Source organism: Aphelocoma coerulescens, chromosome 21 (genome assembly GCF_041296385.1).
Source record: "Aphelocoma coerulescens isolate FSJ_1873_10779 chromosome 21, UR_Acoe_1.0, whole genome shotgun sequence".
In the NCBI taxonomy this organism is placed as follows: Eukaryota; Metazoa; Chordata; class Aves; order Passeriformes; family Corvidae; genus Aphelocoma; species Aphelocoma coerulescens.
In genome coordinates this window covers 1546130-1563352 of record NC_091034.1, presented here as the reverse complement: position 1 = coordinate 1563352, position 17223 = coordinate 1546130, and the positions used below count along the sequence as shown (strand labels likewise).

General features: G+C 52.0%; 1 protein-coding gene across 1 annotated transcript in view; it reads left to right on the top strand.

Moving 5' to 3' along the window:
- Positions 1-17223, top strand: part of IFFO2 (intermediate filament family orphan 2) — a 40875-nt gene that overhangs the window by 16714 nt on the left and 6938 nt on the right. The window contains exons 2-6 of the mRNA XM_069035041.1: positions 9236-9296; positions 9646-9741; positions 12296-12436; positions 14365-14507; positions 16939-17059. Of these exons, the coding sequence (XP_068891142.1) occupies positions 9236-9296; positions 9646-9741; positions 12296-12436; positions 14365-14507; positions 16939-17059 (562 nt within the window). The remainder of the gene's footprint in view (positions 1-9235; positions 9297-9645; positions 9742-12295; positions 12437-14364; positions 14508-16938; positions 17060-17223) is intronic.

Below are 17223 nucleotides of genomic sequence, written 5' to 3'. Positions count from 1 at the left end.
TTGTTCAGGGCTTGTAAACACTGTCAGCAAGGTTTTGACAGGAGTGAAAAATGAATTTAAGTTGCTGGTGCGGAGGGAAATAAAACCAGCTTTGGCTCTGCCTGCAGCCTGCCAGGGGTAAAACAGAGGGAAGAAATCATTCCCTGTGAGGCCCTGGCATAGGTTCCCAGAGAAGCTGTGGATTCCTGATCCCTGGAAGTGTCCAAGGCCGGGTTGGATGGGGCTTGGAGCACCCTGGGATAGTGGGAGGTGTCCCTGCCCATGGCAGAGGGATTGGAACGGGATCAACTTTAAGGTCCCTCCCATCCCAAACCATCCTGGGATTCTGTGAAATCCAGTTCTGTGAAATCCAGCTTGGTCTGTTATTTCTTGTGGTTTCGGTGCTGGGGCAGGTTGGGCACAAATTTGCAGAGGAAGATACAGAAGCAGAGTTTAGTTCACATTCTTATCACATCAAATCACAAATTACATCCCAAGCCTTTCTCCACACCTGGTGGTACCTTATCAGCCAGAGCAGTTTATGACTAACCCCAAATCCTTCTCTGCAGGAAACGCTGTGTTCCCTCGATGGCACAACGGTGGGAGGTGTGATAAAATGTACTTTTAATTACACTCCAGTTTCTTGAGTGTGGATGCTTCATTTATAAAGACTGCACAGGCAGAGGCCTTTTGTAGTTTTGCTCCTTGGGATGTAACAGCTCTGCTGCTCTGAGGCAGCTCTGATTTCCTGAGATCAGGAGCAGCACAAGGGCCAGGTTGCAATGGACAGACTCTGTGAGCTTCCCTGGAACTCTGGGAAGGAATTAACTAAGGAATTAATTTCCATGACCAGGTTCTCCTCAGGAGTGTGTACTCCTGGCCACCGTGGGTGGGAGATGTGGCTTTGGACACCTCTCATGGTTTAACCTGGTAAACAGTGTTTAAAATAGTTTATCACTGTGGGATAGGCACATCAGTGATAGGCACGCTGGGCTTCTGTCACCTTCAGCCTGATCTTTTTCTCCAGGAGAATAAGAAATGGGATTAGGGAAGGGAAGAGTGGGCAGCAGAAAGAAGAAGCTGTACAAAAGTTTTCTGTCCTACTTTTCCTACTACTTGCAGAAGTTCTGGATTCTCCAGTGGAATGGCTTAGGACAGTGATTAGATTTTTCCTTCACTTTGTTGGGTGTGAGGCTGAAAAAACCTCAAGTTCACCATCAGCAGGTCTGTGCAAGGCCAGGAGATGTTGTAGGCGCTTCCTCTGTTGTATCAAAGCCCCAGAGCAGCCTCCCCTGCCGTGCCAGGCCTGTTTTGAAGGAGTTTCTCGTGTCCTTGTGAAGGGATTTCTGTGCAAGGGGCTGGGCAGGGACAACAAGAGGGATCCTCAGCTTATCCAAGATTCAAAAGGCAGCTTCAGCAGTGCCCTTTGTGGTAGCAGGAATAAGTCACACAGGAGCGGTGACTCGGAGCTCTGCAGCTTCCAGGGTGGCTAAAGCTGCACGGTTCCCTGCGGATTCCCCTGCTCTATTGGGAGCCCCATAATTTTCCTTCTGAAGGAATGCAGGCTCGGCTGCTGCTTTTACTTGATGTTGTTGACCTGTGGTGTCATTAAACCCAGGTTTTGTTTGAACAGCCCGTGTGGGCAGCGAGGAGACACAAAGGAACCTGCAGATGATTTTTTATTGTGGTTCCAGTAACAGGCTGGAGCATCTTCCTCGCTGGGTGTAATCTGGGGGTGTAATTAGGCAATGTTTTCCTGTAGAGTAACTCCTTTTAGCAATTTTCTTCACAAGGAATTGCTGTTCAAAGGTCTGCTTGCTGCTTTAAGTAGAGCCCAGGCCTAGAGTAAGACTTTAATATGAAACCTCTCCTTTATGGTGAAGCACCCATCCTGAGCGGTGCAAAGGGGGCAGGTTCTGCTCTGCAGAGGTTTGATGTCTCACAGTAGAGGCTCAGGGATAAACTCCCCTGTGCCTCTGATGTTTGGGAAGTTCTGCTCTGCAGAGATTTGGTGTCTCACAGTGGAGGCTCAGGGATAAACTCCCCCATGCCTCTGATGTTTGGGAATTTTGATGCTGGCGTGATCCTGGCAAAGAGCTTCTGTGGAGAGGGTGTTGCAACAGGCAGAAACACAACTTCACTCAAGTGCTGCATCCTCTGTTCCAGCCAGGCTTTAATGGAATCAGCCCTTCCCATTAAATTAATATGCTTTCCACAGGGCCCATCAACTAACATTTAATTTGCTTCAGTGAGGCCGGGCATGTTGGATCAACATGATCAACGCTTGGGATAATCAGGAAGAATCCCTGTATTTTACAGCATCTTAAAAATGCTCATTTAGACAGGTAGCAATTGTGAAGAATCTACTTGGTTGATGCAGCTTTATGTCTAATTTAGTGCAAAACCAAGATTGGAAGGAAAATGATCTCTTAGGCAAGGATTCCAAAATCGGAGAGAATGGTGAATTGTTCGTTTGTTTTGGTTTTTGTTTTTATGTTTTTGTTTGTCTCTTTTGTTTTGTTTAACAAAACCTGGGAGGTTGGGGTTGCCCCATGCCTGGAAGTGCCCAAGGCCAGGCTGGATGGGGCTTGGAGCAGCCTGGGACAGTGGGAGGTGTCCCTGCCCATGGCAGGGGGTGGAATGGGATGAGCTTTAAGATCTTTCCAGCCCAAACCACTGTGGGATTCCATGAAAGTAAAGAAGGTTTCATAGAGTTCTTTTTTTGAAATGAAATCCAGCTTGCCTGGTTCAGATCTTTTGAGCCAATGGAGCTGTTTGTGGTTCCAATCCCAAACTCCCAGCCTCAGGAGTGGTTTGGGGTGGGGGCAGCTGGGGCTTTTCCCACAGCTGACAAAATGGTTAAATGGACCCTGGCGCTGCAGCAGAAGTTGGGTGCCACGAGAGCTTCCCTGAATCTGTTCAGAAGATCTGGAACACGATCCTTTCCCATCCCAAACAGCAACAACCCTGCCCAAACAGCAACAACCCTGCCCAGACTCTGCCGTGGCCGAGGGCAGGATTAAAGCGTGGATCCTTTTGTGTGGGCAGCCAGGTTGGCACATCTGAGGGGCCCTGGAGTGCAGGGCAGGGAAATCAGCGTGCAGAGCTGCACCCTGTGCTGCAGCTGGGTGCTCTGTGGGTGTTCAGAGGGGATTAGTGGGCACGTTCTGCAGCCCCGGGCCAGGGCTGAGTGACTCCCCAGCGCGTGAGCGCCGCGAGTGGCACACCCGGCGCAGCGTGGGGCCACCAGCAGTGCCAGGGTGGGCGCGGCCCTGTGCTCAGGGCTCCTGTGAGTGCCATGGTACCAGTGTGGGTACATCCTCGTGCTCAGGGCTCCTGTGAGTGCCATGGTGCCAGCGTGGGCACATCTCGTGCTCAGGGCTCCTGTGAGTGCCATGGTGCCAGCATGGGCACATCCTCATGGCCAGGGCACCTGTGAGTGCCATGGTACCAGTGTGAGCACAGCCCCATGCTCAGGGCTCCTGTGAGTGCCATGGTGCCAGCGTGGGCACATCCTCATGCTCAGGGCTCCTGTGAGTGCCATGGTACCAGTGTGAGCATGGCCCTGTGCTCAGGGCTCCTGTGAGTGCCATGGTGCCAGCATGGGCACAGCCCCGTGCTCAGGGCTCCTGTGAGTGCCACGGTGCCAGTGTGAGCACAGCCCTGTGCTCAGGGCTCCTGTGAGTGCCACGGTGCCAGCGTGGGCACATCCTCGTGCTCAGGGCTCCTGTGAGTGCCATGGTGCCAGCATGGGCACAGCCCCGTGCTCAGGGCTCCTGTGAGTGCCATGGTGCCAGCGTGGGCACATCCTCATGCTCAGGGCTCCTGTGAGTGCCATGGTACCAGTGTGAGCATGGCCCTGTGCTCAGGGCTCCTGTGAGTGCCACGGTGCCAGTGTGAGCACAGCCCTGTGCTCAGGGCTCCTGTGAGTGCCACGGTGCCAGCGTGGGCACATCCTCGTGCTCAGGGCTCCTGTGAGTGCCATGGTGCCAGCATGGGCACAGCCCCGTGCTCAGGGCTCCTGTGAGTGCCATGGTGCCAGTGTGGGCACATCCTCATGCTCAGGGCTCCTCTGAGTGCCATGGTGCCAGCGTGGGCACAGCCCCATGCTCGGGGCTCCTGTGAGTGCCATGGTGCCAGCGTGGGCACATCTCATGCTCAGGGCTCCTGTGAGTGCCACGGTGCCAGTGTGGGCACGGCCCTGTGCTCAGGGCTCCTGTGAGTGCCATGGTGCCAGTGTGGGCACAGCCTCATGCTCGGGGTTCCTGTGAGTGCCATGGTGCCAGCGTGGGCACATCTCATGCTCAGGGCTCCTGTGAGTGCCATGGTGCCAGCATGGGCACATCTCGTGCTCGGGGCTCCTGTGAGTGCCATGGTGCCAGCGTGGGCACAGCCCCGTGCTCGGGGTTCCTGTGAGTGCCATGGTGCCAGTGTGGGCACATCTCATGCTCAGGGTTCCTGTGAGTGCCCCACAGGCGTTGGAGCCGCCCAGCTCCGTGGGGAGCACAAAGCCGGCCCTGGGAGGCCTCGGGGTGCCCTGATGTGTTGGTACCCGGCCTCGGGGCTGGGCTGCAGCCCCTGGCAGCTGTGGTTCCTATCCCACAGGAGAGCAGGGCTGGGAGCAGCTGGTGCCAGCCCTGGCGCGGTGGGCAGGGAACGCCGCTGGCTCTGCTCCCTGGGTGCTGGAGGTTCAGGGTGTTTGTGTGTTCGGGATTTGCCAGCTCACGTCTCCACGAGCGTTTCATGGTTACTGCCCAAACTAACGCTTCCATTTCCCATTGTGGACTTCAACCTTCCCATCCTGCTGCTGCTCTGCTCCCTGAAAACTGATGGGAAGATGCTGCAATAAATGAGTGAAAGCCTCAGCTGGCACCTCAGAGTGGCAGGGGAGGTGCTCAGAGCACGGGCAAAGCTTCTCTTGTTCTGTTTGGAAGTTTTCTTCCCTCCACAACCCTCCATAAAAGAGTCTTCCTAAGGAATTTTGCTTTTGGAATAAATATTTTGTCATTAAGTATGACTTGATGAATGTTTCATTGCTTGAGGGAGGGATATTTTTAATGAAAGAATAATCCAGTTGATACCATCAGGCATCATTAATGATCAGCTGCTCTGTTTGTGCCTTCCTGCCTTGAGCAAAAACATTCTTAACCCAGCATGTTTGTACCTGGTGTCTTCTGTGAGCTCGTTGTTCGTTGGTTAAATCAAACCAGACATCTAAAAACCCCCTAAAAGGCAGTTATTGAACAGCTTTGGGCAAGGCAAACTTGTCTAAAGCTGACTTTCTGTTCCAAAGGGGGTTTTGTGAATCTGCTGCCCTTCCCTGGTCCATATTCCCGAGCTGGACTTGATACTGGGACAGGAGAAAGGAAAGAGGATCCCGCTCCTTGACACTGGTTTTAAGGCAGGGGCAAAGAGGTTTGGGGCTTGTGTCAGCACAGAGCTTGGTGTAATTCACTGAACATTAAGGCTGGAAAACCTAGAGAAGCTTTTAAGGGCTGTTATCCTGAGGTGTCTCCATCTCTTTTTTGGGAGCTGGTGGCTGCTCTTCCAATTTCCGAGGGAACTCGAGTTCTCGGTGTGACTCAGCTTTACAAGAACACCGCTTTAAGCGATGCTAATCCTGACTGCTCCAGTGTTTTGTTTGCCCAATATCCTTCCCAGAGAGCCGGGCGTCCTTTGTTCTCCTCTCAGACGTGAGGCAGGGCTGAAGGAATGACGGAATGCCCCTGGAATGTGATGTGTCACATCTGGTAAAAAAAGGGCTTCCAAAAAGTCAGACTTGCCCTTTATTTGCGGGTGGATGGAACTGACACGTCCTTGGAAGGTGGGAAAGAAGGGGGGAAAAAAAAAAAAAAAAGCCTGGCTCGGGTTGAAATTCATGTTGCTGACCTTTTTTTAGAAGGAATAACTGAAAATGCAATAAAAAGCCCCAAAGTCTGGGAGCTTTGGACAGCAACGCTTCTGAGTCAGAAGAAGGATTTTTGGATGCAGCTGGAAATCATTGCAATAGCTGCATGCGAGCCAAGAAATAAAGTGTGTTTGGGAGCAGCTGGAGAGTTCATATCCTGCTGCAAGCATGGGAAGGCTGCTGGTTTTCCAGCCATTTCCCATTTGGGTATTGCAGAACTGTAGAATCGTGGAACACCCTGGGCTGGAAGGGACCCACAGGGATCAGGGAGCGCAGCTCCTGCTCCCCTCCCGTGGCTTTCCTGCTGTGGAGTTCCCTGGCTGGGCAGAGCTGCTTCTTCAGGAGGTGCTTCCCTCTCCCTCAGGATGAAGGGAGTGCCCGGAGCTGCTGGGCCCTTCCATGGATGTTTTGGGCTGCACCCCACGGCTCTGTGTGCCAAGGAGCAGAGGGGCATCCACAGCCTGCTGGGATTGCCACTTGTGGGAGACTCTTCTGACTTTAGATGGTAACCGAGGAGAAAAATATTGATTAATATGAATGACTGGGAGAATAATTGAGTGTGTTGAATAATAAAGGCAGCAGAGCCATAATTAGCATCCTCTCAGTGCCCTGCCTCCTGGATTTTGGGAATGTGCAGCAGCACGGCTGCCAAGGTCCCTTTAAAGTCGGGTGTGTTGCAGCAAACACAGGATGATCACAGGAATGAGCAATCTTCCCATTGTCTCAGCTCCCTGGAAGTTGAAATGGAGAATTAATCCTCTGCTCCATTGTCATCCCCTACCTTCCTGCCGGGCTCCTTCCTCTCCTCACTGCAAATATTCTCCCAGGGTTTAAGTGCGAGGGGAGAGTAAGATTGGCATTTTGAGCTGGTAAATGAGGTTAATCAGCTCGGTGGTGGGTGGGAGAAACGTGCTCTGGGGTTAAGGATTTGATGTCGATGGTTAGCAGGACCTTTCTTGCCAGACCTGTGAAAATTCCCTTCGGTCAGGCAGGAACTTTTTGCTTAAAGATCACCTGATGGTTTTATTGCTGCTGTAATTAAGAGAAACACAGGGATTGAGGGAGGGTGTGTGAAGACCCTGGTTTGGGTTTGCCAGGAGGGAATTAGGGCTGGAAATTGCTGCTCTGCAAAAGGCACAAAGCAAAGCAATGGAGCTCCTGGAATCTCTGCAGGATGAGGAAGGCTGGGCTGAGCAGACCTGGGGATGTGGAATTTGGGGTGGCTGACCTGCTGGCGAGGAACGCTGATCCTTTTCCCTGGCTTTTGGCAGAGTCAGGAAAAACACGCAGGTGACGTTTGCCAGAAATGCATCCCTCCCTCTGCAGAAGGCATGGAGCACGGGGAGGATGCAATAATTCAGCAGGAGGGCTGGATGCAGCCAGGATCCCTCCTTCCAAGAGTTAAAACCTTGAGAAAGCAGCAGATCAATTTTTGCAGTGTCTGCTCAACTCCCATCCACAACTGGCGGCAGGAGCAGGAGGGATGATTGTCCTGTAACAGGAGAAGCAGCTCACAGATTGCCAATATAATTGCCTGCTTTAATTAATTTCACCTTCTTGCCTCTGATATTAGAATGTGAAAGGCAAACTTGCTATTTTTATAGCAGTGCACATGTAATTAGTCCAAAACCCACCCAGGGCATGGAAATCCGAGCTGAAACGTTTGGTGACAAATGCGAATTCCAGCCTAAATACTTCCCCCTGCTTGGCAGTGACTGGATGCTGGTGAAAAGATGCACAGCAAGTCCTCCTGCACAAATCCAACTCTCACACGCTGCTGTGCTGGATATTCCCACCCCACAGCAGCAGGGAAGAGAGGATGGAGCGGGAATGTCCTCGGAGCTGCAGCCTGCCCAGCTGCCTCTGGCTCCTGGGAAGAGCCAAGTGCAGCAGCACCGTGTCCCTCCCTGCCCAGACATTCCCTCTGGCTGCCGTGCCAGCTGGGATTAACCCTGCCCTCTGAAGGCAGAGCTGTGTCCGAGGGCACCGTGCTGGTGAGTGCAGCAAATCGGCCTCCACGGGAGCGTCCTGCACTCCAGCCACCACCAGCGTGCTCTGTGTGTTGGAAAACGGGATGAATCCGTGCATTTTGGTGGATTTAACCGCTGCATTTTCTTTGATTCCGTGGATTTCTGGCCTCACAGCTGCAGCTGAACTCTAAGAAGTGTTGAAGTAGCAACAGAAATGGTTGTGATGGCACTCAGGGAGGCTGTTCACAGGGTTCTTTTTGATCTGTTGTATCCAAAGTTTCTTTTCCAGGAGTGTAATTCCTGTTGTCCCAATAGACCAGGCAACTCTGGGCTGGCATTGGTGCCTGTTCAAAGAGGGGCACACACTTGGTGTTCCCTCTCCCCCTAAACTCAAACCACATCCATGTGTATCATCACTTTTCCAGAATCTTTCCAGTTAATAGTGTCAAATTCTGGGTTTGCTGAAAAGGGTTTCACTGCTTAAAAAACTGGATTTTTTTTTTTTTTTTTTAACACTTAATCCAATAATTGTAGAATCCCAGAATTATTTGGGTTGGGAGCGACCATAAAATCATCTCATTCCAACCCTGTGCCACGGGCAGGGACACCTTCCCCAGACCAGGCTGCTCTGAGCCCCACTAATGACCTCGAGCACGGTGTGAGGTTTAATTAAACAGTTCATAGCTCTGTCTCCTTCGCTGCCACCCTCAGCACTGAGTGTGTGTACCCAGCACTCAGGGACTCGTCCCAGTGCTCCCCTGGCAGTTGGAGTGCTGGGAAGTGACTGGGGCATGGAGCTTATTGAGGAATTGGATACAGAGGGCACAGAAACATGGATTGCTTGGAGTGAGCTGGGAAATGGTGAGATTTTTGATTGATGTGACTTCCCTACACTCGATTCTTTTCAAACTGAAAACTTCCCACCGTATTTGCAGCCAAATATCAAACGAACTGAAAGAGGGGAAATTTAGGTTAGAAGTGAGGGAGGAATTCTTCCCTGTGAGGGTGCCCAGAGGAGCTGAGGCTGCCCCTGGATCCCTGGAAGTGTCCAAGGCCAGGCTGGAACAACCTGGGATAGTGGAAGGTGTCCCTGGCCATGGCAGGGGCTGCAGTGGGATCAGCTCTGAATTCCTTTGCAGCCCAAACCTCTGGGATCCCGTGGTTCTGTCATGTGTGAGAGCAGGAGGAAAGCTGATCCCGCTAAGAGTGGAGACAGCTTTTCTTCCCTTTCAGACTCGGTGTTCCTGCTTTGAGGGAGACCATCTGCTCTGCATTTCCAGTAACTGTCATCCTCCCACAGCTATCAGAACACTTGTGATTTTGAGGGGCAAAAACCGCTTTTCTCTATAATTACCACTTTGCACATCTTGCCTTGCAGATGGGAAGAGGAGCTGACGAGGAGGATGAGCCTGGAATCGATGGTGGAAACCTTGCGAGAGGTGAGGTTTGAGGAGTTTGGAGTGAAAGGTGCCGGGGTTTTCTGCACCTTTTGTCGTGCTGGTCATCATTTTATTTGTCTTTTAATTAAAAATCTGACTTCTGGCTAGAGCAGCTGTGCTGCTGTAGAGGACAGTGTTAATGTTGGGAAGCTGGGATGAAATCTGTGCCAAAGTTTGTGACAAAGTGGGAGGAGGGAGTGGAAGTTACAATGGAGGATAACAAATTTCACTAAAGAATTCAGTTCCATTCTAAAGCCCTTTCTCCCCAGTGCCTTCTCAGCCTGCTCAGGCTGAGTGAGGAGCTTTGCTGTGCTCTCCCCTCTCACCTCTGGTGTGTTTTCCCTTGCAGGAGGCACAGGAAGCAGAAGCTCTCCAGGAGGAGTTGAACGAGAAGATTGAGAGGCTGAAAGCAGAGCTTGTGGTCTTTAAGGGTCTGATGAGTGATGTAAGTACAGAGGGCCCTCTTGGGTGTTGTGTCCTGCAAATGGCTTCACCCATGGCCAGGTGAATAGTGAGTGCTGCTGTGTAATTAATTAGTGAGTGCTGCTGTGTAATTAGCCATGGCTGCTGGGATCTAATGCATCAGACAGATCCCCCTTCCCCGCTTCCTGTCTGGTCTGTGTGGAGATGCATTAACTGCTGCTTAGCCCATAACCAGGACTCTGCCCTCCCCTCCCCTTCCCCACAGCTGGCAGGGCCAGCACTCGGATCTGGGAAAGAAGGGTTGGAGAGCTCCCAGACTGGGCTGCAGGTTCACCACTGTGCAGCACCAGAAGCTGCTGGCACAGGGGCTCTGCCTCGAGTTATGTGGGAAAATCACGTTCCTAAAGGAACACGTTGTATGGAATCATGGAATGGTTCGGGTTGGAAGGAGCTTAAAGATCATCCAGTGCCACCCCCTGCCCCAGGCAGGGACACCTCCCGCTGTCCCAGGCTGCTCCAAGCCCCAATGTCCAGCCTGGCCCTGGACACTGCCAGGGATCCAGGGGCAGCTTCTCTGGGCACCCTGTGCCAGGGCCTGCCCACCCTCACGGGTGTTTCCCGTTTCCCTTAATGAAACTCTGAAAAGATGAATCCAGTAGTCCTGGTTCAGGTATTGGCTTTGCTTCCAGGGCTGGTTCAACCTCGTGGCTTAAAAAGAAAAGAAAGAAGAAAAGACTTTGTTTTCTCAGGAATTTCCTCATGTCTCCTTAGATACTGAGTTCTCTTCAAAGCCGGAGGATCTTCTAGGATAAGATGCTTTTGTTTAAACAGTGAGAGCATGCAGATATCTGGAAAGATAAGCCAGGTGGACATTGAGGTGCCTTTCTCAGTAAGCCTGAGGTAGTGCTGAAGCCACTTGTGTAAGGAACAAACCCTGTTACGCTGATTTATTGTGTAATTTTTGCACGCCACAGCCTTCTCCTGACTTCACACAAACCTGCAGAACCCGCTCCCAGCTGTCAAATCCATTCTTTCGGGGCCACTAGATCTGCTCGTGGGAAATTTGGCAATTAGCTGGGTGTCCTTCTGGTGGTTAATCGAGGATGGCCATGCCTGGCTAGAGGCAGCCTGGATGGGAGAGGCTGCTGGGGCCATGGCTGTGACTTCATTTCACTGAGGAACTCAGTGCTCCGTGTGTACAAAAAGGGAGGTGGTGGTGAAAGCAAACATCCTCCTGGGCTCAGGGAAAGTGCTCTGGGCTCTGCACACTTCAAGGGATAAGGGAACCCAAGGAAAGCACCGGCAGTGCTTGTTTTGAACCTCACTGGGTAAATATTTAGAAGAGACAAGTGCAAAATGTGGGCACGTGGCTCTTTCCTTCCTGCAGATAAGGATCACCAGTTCAATGGATAGGATTGTGTCGAGTGTGTCAGTGTTGAGAGATTTGTTTTCCTCAGTGTGGCTGGAAAACAGAAATCTCCAAAGGTGGTTCACGGGGGCTGGAGAAGACTCTGTGTAATAATTTAAAACAAAAACAAAGGTGGGAAAAAGCAAAGCTAACCAACAAAATGCCAAAGCTTTCCTCTTAGAAAGGGGATTTGGTGTTTAAGAATGGTCTGCAAAGGGTTTTTCCACTTTGGTGTCCCAAGTGGAAGTGTTGCTTAGGAGTGGGACTGTCCAACAGAGCAAGTCTTGCCTAGGATGGAGAATGTGCTTTGGGGATTTTTTAGTGTTTCTTCCTTCCTAAGGAGCCAGATGTTCTGTCTGAGTGGGAGTATCTCTCAGAAATTAGAACCACTACCAGGCAGTATTTTTCCTGCAGAATTTTTCCTGCAGAATTTTTGCTGGGCTGGAAGCCAGGTTAGTGCCAGCAAGGAGTGTTCTCTGTGCCAAGGTTTTCATGGATCTCTTTAGATCCAGTCAGGGTTTGATGGTTCCATGCTTTGTGTGCAGTTGCTGCGTGGCCTGGGTTCTGGTTTAACAGCATCTTCTCCGTGCAGGCACAGCTTTTGTGTCTGAAAGAGGGGAAGTGTTGCATCCTCACCAGGTTTTAGGTGTCATTCTGCTCTGCACACGCTGCACAGGGGGGGTTTTCTCCATTTTTAAAGTGTTATTTATGGAATCCCAGAATGGTTTGGGATGGAAGGGACCTTCAGGACAATCCAGTGCCACCCCCTGCCATGGGTAGGGACACCTTCCACTATCCCAGGTGGCTCCAAGCCCCATCCAGCCTGGCCTGGGACACTTCCAGGGATCCAGGGGCAGCCACAGCTTCTCTGGGCATCCCATTGTCCCACCCTGTTCCTGACCCATCAAGGTTCCCCCTTGCCACACTGAGCAGTTGTTTTGGGGTGGGTGCAGGTTTTTTTTTGGTGGCAAATCCCTGAGAGTTGAAACTTTGGTTTAGAACCAGGGGTGAGCACTCCCTGTGAGCCGTGGAGTTCTGCCTGCCCGGAGAGCAGGGTGTGATGCTGTTAAACACTGGTGTGGCCTGGGGTTCCAGAGATACTGTGGGGTATCTCTTCTTGCCTGAACTGTCTAATAATAGAAGATAATCCCTGCTGTCCTTCCTGCAGCCCATGACAGACCTGGACACAAAGATCCAAGAAAAGGCCATGAAGGTGGACATGGACATCTGCCGCCGAATCGATATCACGGCCAAGCTGTGCGATGTCGCGCAGCAGCGCAACTCGGAAGACGTTTCCAAGATTTTCCAGGTGATTAGGCCCTGAATTTTCCATAGGGTAGGGCAGGAGGGAGCAGCGTGGTCCAGGTCATTTGCCTTTTCTTGAACTCTCTCTATGGCCGTATTTGCCTCTGTCTGTCAGCGTAGCTCTGCTGCAGGAGCTGCTGCAGCACCAGGAGCACAAAGTGCAGAGGGTTTAAAAAAAAACCACAAGTCCCAGGATGATCTTTAAGCCGTGCTGTGAGTCTGATGTTAGTCTGCACTGAATGCAGGGAGAAAAGCAATGTTACAGGGCCTAGGTTTGTATAATTCCTCCCTCCCATTTGTTCCCTTCACAAGTGAGAGGTTTTAAGCTCGTGGAACTGTCATCTGAATGTTCTTATTTCTGGCTCGAGCTCCATGGCCAGAAATAACATTTCTGTGATGGTGAGCTCTGGCTGCTCTGTGAGACACAAGCTCCAGTTGCTTTCCTTGGTGCTAGAAGGAAAGTCCTTTAATTTGCTCCGAAAGCTCTGCCCGGAGCAGAGCTGTCACTCCCAGTGCAGCTGGTCTGGTCACAACTGCAGTTTCAGCCCTGATTAACCCACCTTCCTTCTGCTTCCATCTAAACGTGTCTTGTTCAGGCTCTCAGTGAATCTGATGCTTGTCTGTGTGCAGTGATAGCACACAGTGTTCTAAATGCTGTCCAAAAGCACTGGAAAGGATCCTTGTGGGCTCTGCTGGTGAAGTTGCCTAAATGTTTGATGGTTTTTTTTTCCCCTTATGTTCCCCAAAAGACTCAAACCTCCTCAGAGGAGAATTATTTCTCTGGCAAGTTGAGCCACTGCGTGGTGCCAGTGCTTCCTTCTTGTCTCTGAGGAGAATTGCTGAGTCTTTCTGCTCAGAGGTGACTGTAGAGCACACTGCTGGTCAGGCCTGCAGGGGTTAAAATGACCAGGAGAATGAAACCTCGGAGAACAATGCCAACAAGGGATGGTTTGTGTGCCAAGCAGAGGGAAAACTGCTGTAGGCTGGGAGTGGACTGTGTGTTTGTGGCTCTGGCACCAGCTGGGAGCATCTCTGGGATCCTCTGGGATCTGGGTGCATCCTGGGTGTTCCCATCCCTCTGGGATCCTCTGGGATCTGGGTGCATCCTGTGTGTTCCCATCCCTCTGGGATCCTCTGGGATCTGGGTGCATCCTGTGTGTTCCCATCCCTCTGGGATCCTCTGGGATCTGGGAGCATCCTGTGTGTTCCCAGCCCTCTGGGATCCTCTGGGATCTGGGAGCATCCTGTGTGTTCCCAGCCCTCTGGGATCCTCTGGGATCTGGGAGCATCCTGTGTGTTCCCAGCCCTCTGGGATCCTCTGGGATCTGGGAGCATCCTGGGTGTTCCCAGCCCTGTGTGTCCCTTGCAGGGGTGTCCCTTGTGTTCCCTGAAGTTCGTTTCTTGGGGCTGTCCGGGCTTTTCCATGGCTCAGCCAACCCTTCTGTGTCCGCCTGAGGATCCTCAATCCGCTGCCGCTGCTGGGGTGGGGATGGCCCTGGAATAAAGGCTCTCTGGAAAGGTTTCCTGTCTGTTCCTTGCTGGGGGTTCCGTGCTGGAGGCCACACCTGTGGTGGTGGCAGGAGAGGGAGAGTTCTGTCACTGCTCTCTGCCCGGGCACCGCTGCCCGCTTCCGCTTTTCCCTGGCTCATTCCAGCCTCTGCATGGCCTCTGGCAGGTCCCAGGCCGGGCTCAGTGAGCAGATGAACATCCCCAGAGCGCTGGCAGCCTGCAGCTTGCTTTGCTCTTCCCAGCTGCTTCCCTGTGCTCCGTGTCCACCACTCCTTACAGGGGCGATGCCCGCCACGAGTCCGGGCAGGGAATCCGTGCATTTCCCAGGAGCTGCTCAGACCTGACGCTGTCCTCTCCTTCCACCCCGATTTGCCACTCCCCCTCAGCTGAGCCCTGTAGTCACTGCTGCTCTCTCCACCCAAGGTGGCTTCCAAGAAGAAGGAGCGGAAGCTCACGTCCGACGAGGAGCTGTCGGAGCAGGACGCGGACAACGGGAGGTTCTCGGACGACGAGGTCAGCTGCTCCCTCAACATCACGGATGAGATGAAGAGGATGTTCAACCAGCTGTGAGTATCCCGGGAAAACTGCTCCTGTTCCAGGCAGCCTTAGCCTGGAAGCCCTGAGCTGGCAGCGTGGCTCAGGCCAGGAGGCTTTGGGGAAGTTCAAATAAAGTGAACGGATTCCTGCTTCTCCCTCAGGTGGGAGGAACTACAGAGGATAGAAAAAATACAGACTGGTTTTGCTGCTGTGTTGTTGTGAGAGAGGAAAAATGCAACAAAAAAGGGTCAAAACCAGGAATCTGTTCTGCCTGTTTGCCTGAGTATTTGATTCCTAGAGTTTGCTTGGCTGGACAGAATTTGAACTGAAAGCCCAGTCTGGAGTGGATACAAACCTCTCAGGTGTTCCGGGGTGGTTTTCAGTTGGGCTGTAGGCAAATGGGAGTGGTGGATCTGTTGGGAAGATCAGGGGACGACAGTTTCTAGATGTCAGGAATGTTGGTGTTGTCAGCTGTGCTGCAAAGCCCAGTCTCACCAATGATGAGAATTGGAGTTTATCTTGCCTAAAGCTTTACCCCTAAACCAAATCTTTTTGCCTAAAGCTTTACCCCAAACCAAACTCCTCCCATGAAGGAAGTTTGTAGCAGCTGAGGAGGGACTCCCTGCACGTGGTGCTGCACTGAGCAGGTCAGGGGGGTGGCTGGAGATGTGCCCTGTGTCCCCTTCTCCCATCAGGGACAGGACGGGGGTAGCCACAGCCAGGTGAGGCTTTCGGGGTCTCTGCTGTTCCCTTTTGGCAGAGAGAAGCCCCGGGAAGCACCGTGGGTCTGACTGCTGACCTGAGGGGGGTGTGGGGTGTCTCCTGGCAGCTCCCAGGGCTTTCCCACACGGGGCAGGACAGGATCTGTGTGGAGGAGCACACAAGGGATGGTCTAAGAACCACCAAGTCCTCTTCTGTTGTCGGCAGTGCCCAGAGCTCTGCGTCCAGGGGGAGTGTTCCCTCCTCTCTGCCTGAATTCCCTGTGTGGGAGGGGGGTTTTTTGCAAAAGCTGTGGATGATTCCCCTTGTTAGGGCTCCTTTCAGATGTCTTTAGGCCCTTAGTAATAATCAGTGGGATAAGCACAGATTTTTGGCTTCTCCGTGGCTAAATTCGCTGTGACGGCAGGCAGCGTGTGGATTGTTTTAAAAAGCAAGAAATTAAAATGTACCTACTAGGTTGGTCATGCATTTGGGTTTTAATTTCATTCCCAAACGTGCCCTGTGAGACCCAGTTGTTACTGGTGCTGCTAATGAGGGTAATTCTTATCTCCTGGTCCTATTACACGTGGCACAAAGTGCTACAGGAACCTTGTTCTGTCAAGCTGGGGTGATGTGGGGAAGGGGTGGTGGCTCATCGGGGACGGGTTTGGGGTCTCTGTGAAGTAGAAATTAATAGTTTAGAAATAGATTGAGGAGCTGATACTGTTAACAGAAGCAAAACAACTTGCATTTTAGCTGTAATGAACTTAATTTTTAAGGATTAAGTCGTAAAAAATTCAAACTGCCGTGGATTTTGAGCAGTGTGTGAGGTCAGGCCAGGAGCCTTTGTGCTCTCTGGCCAGGGCAGATCCTGCAAAAAGAAAACAATTTGAAGAAGTGGAATTGCAAAAGGCACAATCATGAATGTCCAAGTTTTGTAAATGACATTTTTACAGCGCTGCTGATCCAGACAAACCTCCTGTCCCTTGCCAAGCTCTGCAGCCTCCTGGGACAGCATCGGGCTGCTTCCTGAGATGTTATCAGCTCAGAGGAAGTGAGCTAAAGCCATAAAAATGCATCAGCCTGGAATGCAGGCTGCTTGGGGAGCAATTCCAGCTCTTTGTCAGGGCTCCTGAACCAGGATGAGAAGCAGCTACTGCTCTGTGCTCTGTCCCCCTGAAACTTTCCTTTATTGCACAAGTTGGAGCAGATCATGGTGGGAAAGGCCCCTCCTGCCTGTTTGCTCTGCCCTGGTGGCTGCAGGAGTGTTTGTCTCCTTCACACATCACTTTGGGGCTCAGCCTTGCCGTCCTTGCTCCTTTCAGAGCCCGTGTTCCAAGGGCTGCAGGGGACGGGCTGGCTGAACCCCGCCGTGAAATCAGCGCGGGTTCCGTGCCTTGTAACATCCCCGCGCTGCCTTTGGGCTCCTTTGCCCACGGAGCAAAGGAACAGCTCCAAACATTTTTGTGGTTTTGCAAACAGGGGAAGCTTCTGTGCAGCTCCATCTGGAGGGCAGAGCCAGGCCTGGTGCTTGGAGCAGGAGATCCAACAAGGATCTTTTATTCTGCTGTGGGGTGGCAGAGAGCCCAGGAAAGAGGGACTTGGACAGTGGCACAGGCTGCTTGTAAAAGCTGTGAGGATTTCCAGCCGCTGCATTGTCCCCTCATTCAGCTCTCATAGCCCATTTTTCTAGACAATTAATTAAAGGACTGAGGGAGTGGGGCTGGAGTGGTTTCGTTAATGCCTCTTCTGTTCTCTCAGTCGGGAGACGTTTGATTTTGATGACGACTGTGACAGTTTAACATGGGAGGAGAACGAGGAAACGCTGCTGCTTTGGGAAGACTTCACCAACTGCAATCCCTCAATTGACCTCCAAGGAGAGGTGAGTTCATTCCCCTTATTTTCTCCAGCTCTTCTCTGCAGAAACTCTCCCTCAGCTACTCTTTCAGCCATTTGAGCCTGTGGGTGTTTGACTGGTGATCCAGCCTGCCACACAAACCTACTTCGGTTTTAAAATCCTCTTAGTGCTTCATCTCTGTGGTTGAT